At 38.2% G+C, this 19434-nt stretch overlaps 1 protein-coding gene across 1 annotated transcript in view; it reads left to right on the top strand.

Moving 5' to 3' along the window:
* CEP192 (centrosomal protein 192) overlaps window positions 1-19434 on the top strand; it is a 74478-nt gene that overhangs the window by 41759 nt on the left and 13285 nt on the right. The window contains exons 31-46 of the mRNA XM_072328077.1: window positions 167-310; window positions 509-572; window positions 1149-1288; window positions 1416-1508; window positions 3760-3875; window positions 4421-4591; window positions 5878-5968; window positions 8931-9107; window positions 9597-9857; window positions 10215-10333; window positions 11623-11732; window positions 13187-13325; window positions 13792-13964; window positions 14341-14464; window positions 17353-17458; window positions 19154-19352. Of these exons, the coding sequence (XP_072184178.1) occupies window positions 167-310; window positions 509-572; window positions 1149-1288; window positions 1416-1508; window positions 3760-3875; window positions 4421-4591; window positions 5878-5968; window positions 8931-9107; window positions 9597-9857; window positions 10215-10333; window positions 11623-11732; window positions 13187-13325; window positions 13792-13964; window positions 14341-14464; window positions 17353-17458; window positions 19154-19352 (2227 nt within the window). The remainder of the gene's footprint in view (window positions 1-166; window positions 311-508; window positions 573-1148; window positions 1289-1415; window positions 1509-3759; window positions 3876-4420; window positions 4592-5877; window positions 5969-8930; window positions 9108-9596; window positions 9858-10214; window positions 10334-11622; window positions 11733-13186; window positions 13326-13791; window positions 13965-14340; window positions 14465-17352; window positions 17459-19153; window positions 19353-19434) is intronic.

Here is a 19434-nt window from a genome sequence, read left to right on the forward strand (position 1 = left end):
TTAGAATGTTTTCTGGACTTTGACATACCAGCTGAAACTATAGGCTAATTTTTTATTTCTTTTTTTCCAGACTAAATTGTTTAGAGATAGCCATGCATTTGTCAGCTTTGCCACTTTTGTGACAATCGGTGTTTTAATACTTCAAAAATCTCTATTTTGTGAACAGAATGCAGTAGCTTGGCGTTGCTTCACGTTTTCCAAGGAACCAGTTAATTCGTCTAATGATCAATCCCTCCAAAGGGATGCAGTTTCTCAGGCAGCAGCTCCATCCGTTGTAAATCATGTGATCCATGCAAGCTATGATGGTCAAGTAAGTAGTTGGAGTTGACTGATTCTTACTGTTAGAGACTGTTGCTTACTGTCTGAAATGCATTCTGATTGTCTGAATTCACAGTAGTGGTTTTTGCAGTCTACCTATTTGAGTACTGTTGTTTTATTGCTGCAAGCTTTATTTTTTTCTAGTAATTCTGTTCACTGCGTGAGATGAGTCAACCAATTTCTTTTTCAGGATCCTGAGGTTTTAACAGTTTGGGTTCTGTTCCATGCACCAAAGAAGCAAATTTCTTGTTCAGGTACAGCAATTTGATTTTCATTAAGAAAACAAAACAAAACGGCTTTTAATGTGTGTGTTGAATTTCAGGAACAAGCTGCAGATTTGAGCTGAAACATTCAGTCTTTGTCTTATGTGTCCTGATGTTTCAGTTGCTCAACTTCTTGTTCAGTTTTAGTTCCTGAAGGAGAAGGCGTGCTTCTATGTCTTAATCTTTTAGGTGCTGATAGGTTACTTACACTGCAGCATCAGGTTGTATAAAGTGCTTATTTATTGCAAAATATATGGGATGTGCTCTACTCCGTTTGCTGAGGGCGTTAAGCAATTGCTTAGGAAAATACTGATTGCAGTACAGATAAGTTTGAAAAACAAATCTGGGTGGGTTTTTTTCTGACTTCCTAAAGGAAATAGTATATCAATTAATTTGGCTTAATATGTTGTTTTCTTGGTGTGCTTTAGAGACAGTTTCATGCTCTTTAGACAGAAAGGTAAAATAAATAAATGGTAACTGTGGTCCTGTGAAACTTGTGTGTGTGTGTGTGTGTGTATGGTTACTAGCAGACTTGCTTGGTTTCTTCATTCATGGAATTGTCTCTAGATACCTTGGGTCCAGCAGAAGAATTCTTGGCAAGAGTTGATGTAGAAGTGGATAGCCCAGGACCTAGTAGTGTGATTCAAAGTGTTCTTCTCCGAGCGAGAGCTGGAACAGCCAGGATTCATGCTCCAAAGGACTTGCAGGTTTGCGTGCATTTACAATGTATGTTTTAAGAACAATCTGCTTCTCCTAGCTTACTTGTGGTAACATGTTTGTTTTTAGAATATGTATGTGTGCATGCCTATATAGACGCTTATGTCCTTTTTCCAGACAATACATTTGTCTGCTGGTGTGGGTTCAACAGCCGAACAACAACTGCCATTGAAAAATGCTGGAAACATTGGTGTAAATTTGAAACTTAAGGTAGGCTCTTTTCCCTCTTGAAGTTGTGTTTTGTGCTGCTAACATATATGGAAAAAACAAACTAAGGCTAAGCCATGGGATCCTCACTTCATTGTGGTTTGAGAAGCTTTCAAGTTTATGTAGAGGATGAAAGATAGCCAGAGCTTAGCATGTATAAATGGAAAAAACAGATGAGAATTTTGTTGGTTGAATTTGCTCAGCTTCAGTTGTTTTTGTTATAAAAAAATGTATTTTTATTTATCTTAACACATAGATTTTAAACTTCTTAAAAGTAGTGAATCCTGAGCTACGTAGCAGATGTTATTGAGCTGATGAAGTGAAGTACCTTTAGATCAAAGTGGAATTTTAGCACCGGTGAACACTTTTAATTTCTAAAAATACTGTATTTGTTTTCTGTGGACAGCTTGCCAAATCAAGTACAAAACTAAGTTATTTTCAGATACATACATTCTCTTTATATGGCTGTAAATTTTCTGAGAATCTAGGCAACGTATCGACCCAGATTGAAAGGTGACTCACTGTAACTAGCACTTTGAGGTTACAGGAAGGGGCAGTCAGGTCTCATTTTACAGATAGATGTCTCACATTGACATACACTTAGATTTTTCGCATCATTGAACCTCACATCCCTGAAACTGGGTGAGAACTGGGGGAGCAAATTCCTATACACTGTAAGGGCAGAGCAAGTCTGAGACAATATGTGAGACTGAATATGTACAAGTCTGCGGGGCCAGATGGCATGCATCCTAGGGTTCTAAGGAAGATGGCTGATGTGGTTGCCAAGCCACTCTCCATTATATTTGAAAAGTTGTGGCTGTCAGACAAAGTCCCTGGGGGCTGGAAAAAGGGAAACATCACTCCTGTTTACAAGGACAGAAAGGAGTCTGGCAGCCTCACGTCTGTGCCTGGGGAGATCATGGAACACATCCTCCTGTAAGATATGTCTTAACACACCTGATGGACAAGCAGGTGATCTGAGACAGCCAGCATGGCTTCACCAAGGGAAGGTTGTGCCCGACCAATCTGTGACTTTCTGTGATGGAGTGAGGGCATCAGTGGACAGGGGAAAGGCAACCAAGGTCATCTACCTGAACATCTGAAAGGCCTTTGCCATTGGTCTCCCACTTCATCCTTATCTCTAAATTGGAGAGAGATAGATTTAAGGGGTAGACTACTCATTAGATAAGGAATTGGTTGGAAGGTGGCAGCCAGAGTTGTGGTCATGGCTGTATGTCCAGGTGGAGGCTGGTAATGAGCAGTGTCCCCTAGGGGTCTGTCATGGAACTGATACCCTTTAACATCTTTACCAATGGCATAGATGATGAGATTGAGTGCACCCTCAGCAAGTTTGCTGATGACACCAAGCTAAGTGGTGTGGTTCATACAGCAGAAGGAATGGGATGCCATCCAGAGGGTCGTCAATAAATTTGAAAGGTGGGACAAAGTGCAAGGTTTTGCACTTGGATCAAGGTTATGTATAAAAACTGAGAGGAAAAACTCCTTGCAGTTAGCCCTGCTGAGGAGGACTTGGGTGTCCTGGTTGATGAAAAACTGATTGTGAGTCAGCAGCATGTGCTTGCAGCATGGAAGGCTGATGGCATCCTGGGTTCCATCAGAAGAGAGGTGGCCAGCAGTGTGAGGGAGGTGATTGTTCCCCTCTATTCTGCCTTTGCGAGGCTTTAGCTGAAATACTGCATCCAATGTCTGGGGTATCCAACACAGGAAAGATGTGGGGCTTTTGATGTCCCTTCCAACTTGAGCCATTCTGTGATTATGTGATGCTATGGTCTGTTTACCTATATGCAAAAAAGTCAGGGTTGTGACCACATCATTTTGCAAGGTGGAAACGGTGGAGATTGTGGTGCTAGTCATGCATCCTAATGTTGTGTTAATATGATGATATGAGTAATGGTTGATAACGTGTGATGAGATTAGTGATGCTGCTTTGCTAGTAGTGTATCATTGCTCCATTTCATTTCCTTGAATTTCAGTGCTGTATATACAGTTGATGTCTGAAGACGTCTTCTGTTGGAGGGTACAGTTATAAATATCTTTAACTGGAAGAATTTGGCTACAGCAGGGTTATGTGAAAAAATTCTGAACTTGGCAGGTGTGTTTATGTTGTCTGAATTGTCTGAAGCTGTAAGTACAACAGACAGATAGCCAGCTTTGGTTATATGTTGTAGAAATGTTGACTCCCTTAAATAACTGACACTTTCTCCTTCCTCTGGCCCCTCACACACGCCTTCAGATATCAGAACAGGACAGTTTCTTCTCTGTTGAACCTGATGATCTCTTCCTTCTTCCTGGAGAAGAACGAGAAGTGACTGTGAAGTTTTCTCCAAAAAATGTCGCATCTACTCAAAGGTAACATTTCTATTTTGAACAGTAATTTTCAACATTCAGGTCATCAGCAAATGTGAAAGTTTTTATCCATGAGAGGGTTGTTTCAACTTCTGTTGCTTTCTGGAGTCCTAGATTTTTGCTGATTCACCTGTTCCATAGATTTCCTGCCTCACTTGCTCTACATAAGTTAATGAGTTGCTGTTTCTTTTCCTGTCACAAATGAAAACCTGAAGTACAGACCAGTGTAAAATGAATTGATTCATTTTGGCTACCATAACTGACGTTAGTGTGTAAATCTTACTTAACAATAACTTGTACGTTTCATTTACAGATGTACACACTCATATTTTGCACGTTAATTGGTTGATCTGTATGAAATAGACAAATGGCCCAAAGGATTTAAATTTGTCACACTTAAAGCTGGCCCTTGCTATAAAATAGAGTGTATTCTCTTTAAGAAGGTACTTTTAAAAGGCCTATGTGTAACTTTTTTCCAGCTATGTTCTGTTTTTGTCAGCTGATCTTGTTCTGTGATGGGATTAAAATCTGTGTGTTTATTTTTTAAGTGTTTTGAAAATAATCGTGTTGCCATCTGGGCCTCAGTACGAAGTGGTGATAAAAGGTGAGACGGAGTCCTTGGAAAATAGACCAGCGTCTACAGCTGCTGCAGATATTCCACCTATTCTCTCCAACAAGCAGTTCGTTGCTTGGGGAGGAGTAAAGCTTGGAGAATCAGTGTAAGTAGCAGTTCAGATAGAATATAATCCCTGAATTAATTTATTGGAATTTGATTATGTTCTGATGTTAAAACTACTAGTGACGGAGAATCTGTTGCATTTCTACGATAACTTATCATTCAGATTAGTTTGTTCTTGTCTGAATTTTTATTTGGTTTCAAGATTCCACCTTTGCTACTTGTTATTGCTGAGATATGCTTCATTGCTGCTTTAGCATGTCAAGATTGCAAGTTTTGAGATCTTTGAACTTTCGTAGTATTGCTTTGGGGACAAATCCACTATTGTTCTGTTATTGAACTTCTGAGGAATCTATTGGTGTTCCTGGTTATCGTTTTAGATTGCTGCACATTACTAACCAAGAATCACTTCTGATAGCTACATTGTCATTTTTCCATGTTTATTTTGAAAATAGCAGTCCTGGATCTTTGGGGATCCTACTTTCTCAACCCTTTGTATTTTCTGTTCACCCCAAAAAGTAGTTTTGACTCACCAAAGCCTATTAGGAAATTGAAATTCTTTTTACATTTTTTGTTCCAATGCAGTACAGCAGTGTCTGCTGCTGAAAGCTGGGGAGAAGCTTTGTTCTCTGTTTGTTTGCAGCACCTGCAAACATCTTCCTTCATTGTTTTACAAGTTTTAGAGCTTATCAGATTGTTTTGTGGTTGGCTTCTGCCTCGCTAAAATGGCAAAGGCAGTAGCTATTCTTACTGGAAAAGTTTCTTAACTGTCTTGAACACCAATCTGAGTGGCAGATATCTGGTCAATATTGGGGTGTATCAGAGAGATGGGGGGGGAAAAATACTTTTTAATCAACATCATGCTGCCAAATAGCTCTTTGTGGTATAATTGCATTGAATATATGAAAATATTAGCTTTAATTTAGTCCTCTGCCACTGTTCCAATGCATCTGGGTCACGCTATTTGCAAGACTGCTTTTTCATAACTGAGTGGTTCTGGATAATCTAATTTTATCTTAGTTTTTAAAATTATTTTTGATGGAATTTTAGTATTGACAAAACTGCTGCATTCTTTAACAGATAAAGCTGCTAAGTAATGTGTTTATAGCTCTTCCGCTGTATGAAAACTAATGTTAATGGTATGTAGTACTGTAAGATTTATGTTTGAGAATACAGTAATGAATTTCTACTTAACATCTTCTGTTGTACTAGAGGCGTTTTTTCATGAAATGACTTAAACATTTTCTGATATTCATTGCTCACAGGAATAAATATATACATCTGATTAATATTTGCTGCAAACTATAACTGAACTTCATATTTTTTCAGCCAACAGAAGTTAACTTTAAGAAATAACTCTCCATCTGTGACTCAACATTTAAGACTGGTGATAAGAGGTCAGGATCAGGACTGTTTTCAGGTGACTGTAAAGAAAATTTCTCTTTAGCATTTATGACATCAGGATAATATGAAAATGTCAGAATCTGTCTCACTTGTAGCACATCTTTAGTGGTGCATGAGCTAGATCAGAAATTAAGTTGTAGAAGGCCTGTGCAAATTAATTTCATCATAAAATGAGTTCTGAATTTGGTATTTTGGAATAGCAGCTCACCGTTGTTTTCTTTTTTTCATTTCAGAAGAATTAAATGAGTTTAGAAATTAAATGTATAGCTATGCTCAGTGGAACGGCAAAATTGAAAATAGTTTTTCTGCTTTGCATAGCATTTCATATGTACCTTCATGCAGTAAGCATGTCATTTTCTGCTTCTCAACAAAATATTTTGGGTCATCATATGGTCTTGTACCGTGCTGATGAGGATTTTGTTAACTCTTCTGATTTTCTCTGGTTGTCATGTCCCATGTACTAACCTTTGTACTGTGTCTCTGTATCAAAGGACATAGTCTGAAGCTGTGGACAGTTTTACTTACCATGTGAAGTCATACCTGCCATCAATAAGGCTATAATAGCTTCCTCAGATGATGTTTTTCAGGTCAAGGATGGTTCTGAAGCACCCAGTAAATTCTGTGAGTGCACTTGATCAGGCTGTTGATGCAATTCTTTGTATCTTTGCCTGTTTGATTGAAGTGAAGGTGGTGAAGATCAAAACCAGTGGTGCTGCTCCTTCTACCTCGGCTCTGTTAGATCTCGGCACTGAGATATGGAGGACCTTGTGCATCTTTGTCTTGGGTTGACTATCCATAAGCAGAGACGAGTCAGACATGCTCTGAAACATTGATGGACTTGTGTTGCAGCTTGGCTAGATGTGATATGCTCAAAGTGCCAAATAGGTTTTGAAATCTAGGCTTCTCACAAAAGAGAACGTTAGATGCCACAGTTATTGTCTGGAATTCTGGGTGTTAGTCTGATTTTTAGCTTCTTATTCTGGAAGTACATGATGTTTCTCTTGTGCTTATCAGAAAATTTGACTCCCGTTAGTTAACTGGTTGATCTGTAGCCTTTGAAAGATGGTTGGTTTTCTCTGGGTCTTTGTCAAGCTTGTGATATTTTTCTAACAATCTGAGAGGCTTTTAACCAATATGGCTAAAGTTTCCTTACTCCTCGGTGAAGGTGATCTGGACAGAAACGTTTGGTAGGTTGTTGCTTTCTGTTTCCAGAAAACCAGTTGATGGTACTACAATTTGTGTGCCTTTCTCTGTGCTAACACAGTAGGCCATGACTAAGAGAATATGTCTGCCAGTTGTTGCAGGTAGCCTGGGAGTCTGTTGACTGTAAAGACAGTGAAATAATGAACATTCCAAATAGAAAGCTATTTTCCAGTTTTACTCCTACTCAACAATTGCATGTTATTCACAGAATCACAGAATCACAGAATTATAGGGGTTGGAAGGGACCTCTAGAGATCATCGAGTCCAACCCCCCTGCCAAAGCAGGCTCCCTACACCACGTCGCACAGGTAGGCGTCCAGGCGAGTCTTGAATATCTCCAGAGAAGGAGACTCCACCACCTCCCTGGGCAGCCTGTTCCAGTGCTCCGTCACCCTCACTGTAAAGAAGTTCTTGCGCACATTCGTGCGGAACTTCCTATGCTGGAGTTTCAGCCCATTGCCCCTAGTCCTGTCCCCACGCACTACTGAAAAGAGACCAGCCTCGCCACTATAGCTCCCACACCTCAGGTATTTATAAACCTGGATCAAGTCCCCTCTCAGCCTTCTTTTCTCAAGGCTAAACAGACCCAGTTCCCTAAGTCTCTCCTCATAGGGGAGATGGTCCAGGCCCTTCACCATCTTTGTGGCCCTCCGCTGGACTCTTTCCAAGAGATCCCTGTCTTTTTTGTACTGGGGAGCCCAGAACTGGACACAGTATTCCAGATGAGGCCTCACCAGGGCAGAGTAGAGGGGGAGGATCACCTCCCTTGACCTGCTGGCTACGCTCTTTTTAATGCACCCCAGAATTCTTCCCTACCCGTGTTTTTTCTCAAGAATGCTTGAACTTGTTAAGTAGTTTAACACTTCACATGGCTAAGACACAGTTTCTTAATTAAACAGCTCATACTTCTGTCTGGTGTGCCTCTTCATTCTTCTTGAGTGTCTATTACAGTGATGCTACTTGGAATCACAAAATCATTAAGGCTGGAGAGGAGCAAATGGCTGTTACACAGAAAGGAATATTAGGATACCTGTTTCTGGCTACTCCGAAGCTTGTTAAGGAGCTGGTTAAACTGTTCTCACGTTCAAAAGTTGCATTCTCCCAGCTCAACCTAAAGCTTGTGGTTAGTGCTTCCATAGGCTGCATTTCCTCTGAGGCTGCCTAGATGAACATGATAGTGAAGCTATACTAATAACTTTCCAGCTGAAACCATAGCAGCATTGCAACAGATTGGAGCTCAGTTTGCAGCTCTTCAAACTGCTTGCAGTGCAACAGACTCAGTACTGGGTAGAATGGTCCTATTGGTTGTGCTTTTTCCAGGTGGGATTCACCTTACTTCAAAGGACTGTGTATATAGGAAGGAGGAACTAGAATTACCATCTGGGTTTTCTGTGACAACAGTTTTGTTGTACAATTAACATAGATTTTATTTCATTTTATTTTTTTTAAGCTCTTCTTCCTCACATATTCAGTTCTCTTCTGTAAAAGCTTCAAATGAGGGAGAATTAATGTTGCACTATTAACTTCAGCTTCACACACTGTGTTGGGGTTTGAACCTAGAAAGTTCTGTTATTTGAAGAGAGCTCCCTGTGCGTAAACTTGGTTTTTCTGTTCTATGTTAAACATCACAGCCTTTAATATCTGCCATTGTCAATTATTTAGTCCAGTTTTTGATGAAGTTAATTTTGGTTTGGTAGTGAAATAAGTCTTGTTAATAGTTTTTTCTCACCGTAATCACTCATTTATTGTATCTTCACTTTCTTTTTTTTCTATAGCTTCAAAGTATATTTGGATCAGAGGAACGTTTAACTAGTAACTGGGAACTCAAAATCCGCCCCAAAGAAGACACTAATATATACTTGATGTTTACACCCACACGTGTAACTAGCTTTTTTGCAAAGCTGGAAATCAAACAGCTGGGAATTATATCACAGCCAGGAATTAAGTTTACTGTAAGAGTCCTAATGTAATTTCTGGAAATCCTAAACAGAGGTTTTTCTTAATTGTTTAAAGTTTGTTTCTGTCTAAAACTTAAAACTTCTCAAGATATCCATTGTGTGTACTTGCATACTGCTAAGAAGGTCATATGGGTATCGAATTTCAGTTTAAGTAGCCTTAATTTTGTTCCTCTTGTGAAGAAGGTAGAAATATTTTGCATACCATTTTTAAAAGTGACCTGTTTTTAACTGTAGTTCTGTCAAAAAATGGAAAATTGGAACTTCTCTACATATATAGATAAGACATAAATTAATTTTCAGTAAAACTTGAATGAAATTTGAATAGTCTGAATCTTTACTTCTTGCAGAGTTTCTTCAGTTCATGTTTTAAGCTCTTTCAGTTATCTTGCTGTGCATTCTTGTGTAGTTGAATGTGGTTTTCTGGAAGTTTCATTGAGAAGGCATTCATTTGAAGTACTGTTGGTTTTTGTTTGTTTTTCCCAGATACCTCTATCTGGATATGGAGGAACTAGCAGTGTAATTTTAGAGAGCGTTAAAAAACTGTCAGACGGCTACACATTAACACTGGATGGATTATTGCCCTCAAGATTAAAGAGGGTTTCTTTCCGCATAAGAAATACAGGTTCTCGTGCTGCATATGTTAAAGCACTGTGCTTTGCCAACCTGCAGACAAAAACAGTTGTGGACCCTCAGGTGATGACGGTATCTCCAGAGAAGTTCATACTGAAAGAAGGAACGCATGAAGTAAGTATTATGAGCAAGTTGTATTGCTTAAGATCATCATAGTATCATAGTATCGTGCTAGTTGGAAGGGACCTTAGAGATCATCGAGTCCAACTCCTGGGATTCTAGTGTAGCAGAGCGGAACTTCTACCCCTTGTGCCACAGGGGGGATTCAAACCCGGGTTTTCCGGTGTTGCAAGTGGCGGTTCTAACACCGTGCGCCACCGGGGGCACACAAGATGTGCTTAATGAAAGCATCTCACTAGTTCCTCACAAAAATCTCATCTAACTTGTTAAATTTCACTTAATTTTCCAAACGTTCGTACTAAAACTTAAGATGATTTTTTTTCCAAATATGTTGTCTGTTTATTTTATCAGATGATTACAGTAACATGGAATCCTGCAGAAAAGGAAAGGATCCCGCTTAAAGCAAAGACACTGTTATCAACGATATGTTTCTTTTGTGGTGATGAAATTTCTAGGCAACGATATCGTAGGTAAGACTTCCTTTGCTGTTGTTATGTGGGCATATGTTTCATGGAATGTATGGTGCCATGGGTATAGTTTTAGCGTGCTTCCAGAAACAGCAAGCAAAACCAAGAAACTTAGATGGTAAGGACAGATGCAGTAAGTCTTACATCTGATGTTTATGATTTGAGGGTGGGTTCTCGTGATGGTTTGGTGTGTAATCAAACAGTATTAAAAACTGAGCAGTTCTAAAACTGAGTAGATTCAGTTCTGATTGAGATATGCATCTTGATTTGCTAAATTGTATGAAGAAAGACAGCATGCATGTGAGTGTGTATGTGAGGTGATAACATCCACACAGAGAAGATGTGGAACCTTTTGGAGGGTTTCAAAGGAGAATCACAAGGATGACTGGAGAGCATCTCCTATGAAGGAACTATGAAGGCTGAAGGAACTGGGCTGTTCAGTCTGGAGAAGTAAAAGCTTTAGGGGAGGATGTTTTTATGGCCTCCCAATATTTAAAGGAAACAGGAAGGAAATCAGGTTTTTACATGGGTCGATAGTGATAGGACAAGGGGGAATGGTTTTAAGAGTAAAGGAGGAATGATTGGATGTTGGGGAAAGCTCATCACTGAGGATGGTGAGATGCTAGAACAGGCTGCCCAGAGAAGCTGTGGATGCTTTGTCACTGGAGGTTTTTGAGGCCAGGCTGGATGTGGCCCTGGGCAGCCTGATCTAATGCTTGATTTATTGGTTGGCAACTTTGTCTATGGCAGGGGGGCTGGAACTTAATGATTTTTGAAGTCCCTTCTAACCCGAGCCATTCTGTGAAGTCTGTAGAATATATCTAACCAAGCTTAAGTAGAAGCTGGATTTATATTTCAATTTTTATAATAATTGCCCAAGAATAGAGTGGTGTGTTCTGCTTTTAATGACAGAAGTGGCTGTGCACAGCATGCTATTATCATACAGAACGCTGACAATAGACAGAGTACTAAGGAGTCAATGATCGCCATTCAGTGCAAGCTTCTTTCTGCGAATGAGGAATCTTTCACTGTTGTCCGAAGCTTTCATAAAGTCACTGTACCTATTTATTCAAATAAACTATTAAAACTAGTTGAATTTAACCAATGGACTTGGAATAAGAAGCTCATATTTTATCTACATGTGTGATAATCTTGGTAACAATTCAGACCGTCAGATATTTCAGAAATGGTAAAAGTTAGCAATGGTAGATTCTTACAATCTCAATTTCTTCGGATCGATGTTTTCAATGCTGTGAGTAATATAGTGAGTATAGTTTTCTCGTCTCTAACAGAGCTATGATGTGTGAACTTGAGGTAGCGAAACCCATAGTCCCAGAAAACAGTTTGTTGAGAAACATTGTGTTTGATGAAGAGTTTCAAGGGGAGCAGCTTGTGACAGAAGGTAGGTCTATTAACTTTTTAAAAGAAAGGTGTAATACTTGTTTTTGGGTGCAGAAAAAAATAGATTTTTTTGACTTAAATCCTAATAGAATGTATTGTGAAGGTATCTTCCAAATAAAATCAAGTCCTTTTATCCTCATAAAGAAGTTACTCTTAAATCCTATTTCTTAAGATAGCCTGTTTTACATATGGGAAGAATTCATTGTTATAATGCCACTATGCTTGAGTGAAAGTTGTAGCCTGATTCTGTCCTGATAGATTTTTATATTGTCTTCACATGGAAAAGTGATCTATCATCTTGACTGAGGTAAGATCATAGGGAAGCTAAGAACATTTGAGCTCTTGAGTATGCTCTGAAGTTGTTTACTTAGTTTAAGAGGGTATAAGAGAGCCTAGATAACTTCTATTAATAAGATGATCAGAGAGTCTTGCTAGTAGCAGTTTAATTTTCTTCTTCTTTCTGTAGAAAACAAGGCCTTCCTCTTGCATCTTGGTGGCTGTCTAATACAGGCTATTTTTTTTTCTTATTTGAGCACAGTCCTTTCACTTAGCGAGACTTCTTTTATCCTGGAAGTAAAAGATTCTTACCATTCTGTTTAGTATTTTCTGTACTGAATAATATATATAGAGGGGAAGATTGTTATTATTAAAAACAAACAACAAATAATAACAATGGACTTATAAGCAGGAGTTCAGAAAGAGTTGCTTTTAAGAAGTAAAAACACGGATACAGACTTAAAGCTCTTCATTACTTCCTTGTCACTCCAAAATCACACACTGATGTTAGTCTCTGAAATGGTGTGTTGTCAGTTTTTTACCCACCTACGTGCTTGATGCATCAGCGTGCTGCACAATGAAATATGCAATTAGACTTGACAGACAGCATGTATACTTATAAGAGTATGAATTTCACAGCATTCCTAAGTTTCATTATTGTGAGGCCATTCATCTGTCTTATCCCTAGCTGAAGTGTAGACGCCGTGTACAAACATTAACAGTTTGCCCCCAAAACCTTCTATGCAGCAGAAGCAATAATGGATCAAATGCATCCTGTGTGAAAAGCGTTCACTTTCTCATTCTGTCAATTCTACACGTGCTTAAAGCACAGGAGTAAACTTTGACTTAATTATTAAGCGTTTTGAGGAAACAATTATTTTTCAGTCCTGTCAGGGTAAACAAATTAAGCTTGAATTTAATTGGACATGGAATCAATATGTATTTTTTGCATGAGGATGGAAAATAACTTATGTAATTTGAAAGCTGATTTTTTTTGGGTGCATTTAAAATGTATTACATCTCTTGTTAATGTTGATTTGTGCCTGATAATTTTTGTAAGTTGTTTTTGGAATGATCTATGATCAAAAGGTTAAATAGGAGCATATTCGTAATCTTTGTTGTGCGATTTCTGAGTGTGATTCTTTTGATCTAACAAGACTTGCTCTGTCACTCTTTCAGTTTGTGATATCCCACGAGGGACAAATGATATCCGTCTTTTCTATGCAAATATGAGAAAAATTATTCTCACTGTGGTTGGATATTTCGTTAATCAGGATGTTTTTCAGCAACCTTCTGGACATTGTTTAGAATCAAACCGGTAACGTATAAGATTAACTGTTGATCTAAAATTAGGTTAGATGATAGGAAGAAGTTTGTTGCTCAGGGGGTGATGAGATGTTGGCACAGCTGCCCAGAGAGGCTGTGGGTGCCCCATCTCTGGAGGCATGCAAGGTCAGGCTGGGTGGGATCCTGGGCAGTCTGATCTAGGGAATTGCAACCCTGCCCATGGCAGGGAATTTGAAACTCAGTGACCTTTAGTGTCCTCTCTAGCCTAAACTGTTCTATGGTATAGCTGCTCACTCCTTTTCCTTTTCCTTTTCCTTTTCCTTTCCCTTTTTCTTTTTTCTTTTTCTTTTTAAAAATAATGGGGAATTAAATTGAAAGTCCTCAAGAACAACATTGTATTTCAGTGTTAAATTTTGAGAGATAATACAAGTAAACTATTACAATTACTTTTAACCTATTTTTATTGCTACTTTTGTTTAATACAATCTTATTTCCAGATCTGAGAATGCTGCGAGACTTATCAATGCAACGTTGGATGTTCTTCCTGTTAAAGGGCCTCAGGGTCCTCCATTACATGTGAAAATCAATGATGGAATTCAGAATAAAGTAGAGGCTGAACAGACTTGGGCTGTTAAGCCTGAGCAATTGATTTTGTTACCTCCTTCTATTAGTAAGTATTTTTTTTCATTTAATAACCTAATCATTTTAGTATTAAAATAACGACTGCTTATTATGTTCAGAATTCTCATATACTTGTAAATGTGAATTGACTAATAATCCTGCTGCAGTAGTGTTGCACCTAATCAATAAACCTGACTTGAACAGAGTTTTGTTTAAATTGTGAGGGTAAAGGTGCTATGCTTGTATATGTATAATATGCATAATACATATGAATACATACTACATAATACATATGAATACATACATACATATGTACATACATATGCAATATACATAATTGTGTATATTTTAAAGCAATGCAAAGTTTAATTAATTTTGCATTTTTGTACTTGTTAGCTTTGTATTGTTTTTTTTTTTTGTTATAGGTGGAACAGCTGATACTGGACAGGTAGAAATTGTCAACAGTTCTAGTAGGATGCTGACATTTGAGCTTTCGTGGCCAGCTCACTGCCTTACTATAACCCCACAACATGGAGTTATTGAACCAGAGTAAGTCTCTTTATGTAGATTCCTTTTTCTATATACAAGTGTGGTGAGGTTTTAGAGCAACTTATTATAATGTGTTCTAGGGTACAGTCATTTTGTCAACTGGCATGTAAAGCTAACCTTACTCATTTGACTTTATCCTTAACAGTTCTTTATGCAGGGAATGTTTTTCTCCTGCATATGAAGTTACCTGCAGACCAGGAGTTTTCTGTTCTTCGATATGTTGTTACTCTTGTATAATTTTTCAGGTCAACAAAACTGAAATTTGAAAAACTTCCTTTCACAGTATAACTTTTTTACTTGGAATGACCTATGTGTTTCAAACAGGATACTTCTTTGGTTATCTGCTGATATTTATCAGCACTCGATTCGTTATGTATTCTGACAAAATTGGTTTCTTAACCTGTGGCTTCTCAGTATTTGTTAGATGGCAAGTCAGTGTCAGATCATCTCTACCTTAACCAGCAGTATTTTGGAATAGTCTTTGTACCATCATTGCTTGTATGGATTCCTAACAGATCTTGATAGAAAACATTTTACCACTTCTCATTTCTGAATTAAAATTAAGGTCAGTTTAGAAACACTCTTAAAGAATTAAGCAATTATCTTTAGATGGTTACACAAAGCAGATGCTTTTTCTTCAGTCCTGCATCATTGTTCAAGGTATGATGGACTTAAACATTTAATCTGATTCTCATTTAGAATGTGTTGTTGGGGGACTTCTATCATTAGTCAGCATAAAATGCAGATGATTCTCTGCAGGGGTTAGAATATCCACAAGGAGCAGCAGCTTAAAACAGCGAGAGACCAACAAACAATCTGCAATAGCTAAAAGCAAGGATGTGTTGAGTATCTTGTACCCTAGACTCAGGACTCCTTCAGTTTTCTTTTTATTGAGGTGACAGGCTTGAAGCAACTTTGTGTTGCATAATTATATTATTTTCACTAGAAAAGAATGAGCTGTGGCCAAACAGGTTGGGTCCAAAAAATAGTCTGAATCAAGAACAGAGGCCTACAAGCAGGAAACAGAGCTGTGGGAACAGCTGACTTAAGCATGTCAAGCTGTGCTTATGTGGTTTTCTACTTTCTATGACGATCTCCGTACCATGACAAGAGCAGTCATGGTGTCAGGACAGAAACCGGGCAACCTTTTTATAACATGCACTGTGATGACTGGAGCTGGATGAAATCCTTGAGCTGATTTAAGCCAGGGAAGGAGAATGTCCAATTCCTCAGTGATAGTGGAAGTCTGAAGATCAAAGACTGCCTTTGCCATGTTGGAACTTGTCAGATCAAGCAGGCCACCTTCTGTTCTACCCTAACTAAAATCCTTAAGCTCCCTGGAATATGATAGGTGCAATCTCTAACCTGTCTGAATGTGGAATTGTTAAATCCCAAGTCCCTACTGAATTTGATAGCATTTTAAGAGACTTTATCATGGAGATGTCTCAGTGTTGGAAGTATTGATAGGTGCTGTCAAAGGAATTGCACTTTTGGAGCAGGGACTGTTGGCATCTGGAAGGGCTGTGAGTGCCGTGTTTAGAAAGCATCTTTGAGACTTCCCTTCTGAATAAGGTTTGAAGAGGTGGTTAGACAGGATTTTTCTTCCTTAGACTGCTCTACTCCACAGCAGGAATCTGTGTGTTGGATGTGACACATTTTAGACATCTGGTTCATGATTCCAGGCAGGTTGGGTTTGCATGTGAAGTTGGCAGTAAATGCCAAAGACAGGCTGATAGGAGCGAAGACAGTGACATAATTTGTGACAATAGGTAGTATCAGAACTGTATGTGTACTTAGTAAGTTATGTTCTCATGTACACAGTGTGTATATTTGTGACAGAGAGGGACCATAAGTGTAAAGATTCTGAGAACTACTGAAATTTAAAAATAATAGTAATAATAAATATTCTCATCTGAAATGATAAGGTTGAAATGGCTTTGTGTTTGTGTGGGTTGGCTATACTTATACAGGACTTCCTCCTAGTGGAAACTAAGATTTCAACGATTCTTTAAGAAAATATTAACATCCGGAATTACTGTGAGGTTACTGACGTTTGTTAGTTGAAGTTTGTATGAGAAGGTTATATTGTGAGGATTATTATGGAACTGACTTTCCTACAGGGACTGATTCTGTTTAAGCACTAAACATGTCAAATGCAGTGCTCTGCTAGTGACTGACGCTTCCAGCTAATTCTTCTGGGGTGATTTGAGGGCTTTTGCTCATCATCTGTCCTAACATAAAATCAACGACTTTTTCTGTAGTGTTTTTTTTTTGGTTGCTTCATTGCTTACTTTCTGCCCTCTTTTGTGTTTAAATTTTATGCTACTGAACATGGAACATTGTAAATCAAACTTAGGTTCTCATTGTTTCTCGCTGTCTCGTGTTATAATTACTTGGAATGAATTTAGTAGGCTCTTTGGGGTTCTCTGCTCTAACTGTATAAACCACTGCAAAGTTTTTCTCCCAGATCAGTGGATCCGGGTAGGAGGAAGGAAAGCAGGCAAATTTTTTAAGGCTAGAATTGGTTTCCAAGGTGCAATTTGTGCACACTTTGGTTGAACGGAACAATTTCCTTTTGGAGTACAGTTTTTCTGATTCGTGTCATTTTATGCTTGCTTTTTATGGCCCAATAGGTTGTTTCTTAATGTGTATGTTATACTTTCCTTCTGTACCCTTAAAGAAATATCAGTAACAAGTTTATGAAGCAAATTATTTTTAAGTTTCTAACAAGATGTATTTTCAGTTATTTAATTACTGTTGATATTTGTTTCTAGATCATCTTTGCTTAGCTGCTGTCTTAAAAGTGCGTCCTTTCTTGAGCTAAGGAGATCTATTGTAGTTGTTAGCTTGATCCCCATATTAGACAAAATGGTTTTTTTTCCTTTTAGGAGCCGTGCACTAATTCTGGTGAGTCCTAATCCATCACTTGCCACAAAGCCTTCTGTAATTCCTTGGAGTGGGCTAATCTACATCCACTGTGATAATGAACAAAAAGTAAGTGGCTAGTGATGTTGCCGAAATCTTTTATACGTAGAATGCAAAATCTGTAAACTTCATTCTCATTTAAAATCTCTTCCTCCACACCTCAGATCTGTAGAGATGGTTTTTCAGAAGAAAAAAAACCCCACTCAAGCAAACAAAAAAAACCAACAAAAAAAACGCACAGCAAACCCAAAGCAACAAAACATGTTTTGAAAACTGAGAATCTTGTTTCATTAATCTATAAAGGAATAGCATTATGTGAACAGTTGGACTGTGCCAATCAAAAGTTTTTCAATATGCTTACCATTTATATATCAACTTCTAGAAATGCTGAATTTGTTTCTTACATTCATAATTATATATCTGCTTTCTTAGGTACATACATATGTGTATATTTGTTTATATCCTCTACGTATGTAGGGAGTGTATGTATCTCATCTATATAATCTTTTAAGACCAAAGGAGTTTAAGCAGGTAGCTGGACAAGACTCCGCAGTTTCCTTTGGACTCCCTTAAGGTGAACTTAACCTTCTGGTGGACAAGTCTGTGATAATGAATGTGTAGAACAGGTTCTTGCTTTTTGTGTGTTTTAATCCGAGACTTTGCCCTGATTCAATTAAGACATATTAATAGCATTCATGCAGCCAACAATTTTTCTGCTTTCTTCAATGTGAAAGTATGAAATCTCCTTGGTAATTTCCCCCAAAGAAATACATATTGTCTTTTTTTGTTTTGTTTTTTGTTTTACAACTGTTAAGTACTTTGGATTAATTATAATGGCACACGTAGAGAGAAATGAAAGGTTAAAACAGCTTATCTACTTACCTTCTAGGTGGAGGAAGGTGGTATGCATAGTACAGAATTGCAAACTGCCTAGAGATAAACCCTTCACCAGGGATTGTAGAGACAGGACAAGGGGAGGTAGTAGTTTTAAACCGGGAGACAGTAGGTTTAGATCAGATATTACGGCAAAGTGTTTCACTATAAGGGTGGTGAGGCACTGGAACAGGTTTCCCACTGAAGCTGTGGATGCCCTTGGAAATGTTCAGGCCTGGTTGGATGGTTTCCTGCACAGCCTGATCCAAGTGGAAGATGTCCTTGCCCACAACAGGGAGTTGGATCTGGGTAGGCTTAAACGTCTCTTCAAATCCAAATTGCCTTATGATGAGGAAAACAAACAAAAAGCACACCAAAACCACCAACAAAACAGGTGGGAAGCTGAGAAAGAGAGTTCGTAGAGAAGGAAATGGGCATTATGTACATCTTTTACTGTGTTATGTTAATAAAAGTTGAAGAAACCTAGTATGACAGAAATAGAGCCTGTATCCAAGCCAATTTATTTGTAAGGTATCTGGAACTTGGTAACACTTTTGCCATTTCTTTGCAATCAGTCCAGTAAGGCAGAAAGTATGGTAAAATTTCGTATTTAAGTTTTAGAAGTATTATTTACATAACCAACATACATTATGTTCGTTCTGTTTCAGACAGCCTTTTAATAAATAATCTTTCAATAAAAATGATTTGTAACAAATGTTTTGCAACATAGTTGTAAGAAATGCTGTTTGTAGAAATAAATAAGCTACAGATATTTGCAGAAGTTGACAATATGCATTCTTAGAGCTCTAGGGAATAGACCTGAATAGTCTGACTTGTTAATGTAAGAACATTCACTATTAAGACTTTCTTACTCTCCCAATTGCCTACAAGTTTGTTAAAGTGCAGATTCGTGAGGCACAGAATGTGTCTGGAACAAGCTCTCCATCTAGAAGACGTGATTTATTTACTCTACAGTCTGCAAGTCCTGCTGTTCACGTGGCAAAGCCTCTCTCAGCACATCCTTTAACAAAAATGGAAATAAAGAACAGATCAATTGTTTTTCCTGAAACAAGATCTGGTGAATGCACAGGTAATAATACTTTGTAAAGGTAACATCTGAGAGACCTTCTGTTCAGTGTTTTTGTTTTCTGTACTGAATGTTTGGGAACTTG

Source organism: Excalfactoria chinensis, chromosome 2 (genome assembly GCF_039878825.1).
Source record: "Excalfactoria chinensis isolate bCotChi1 chromosome 2, bCotChi1.hap2, whole genome shotgun sequence".
In the NCBI taxonomy this organism is placed as follows: Eukaryota; Metazoa; Chordata; class Aves; order Galliformes; family Phasianidae; genus Excalfactoria; species Excalfactoria chinensis.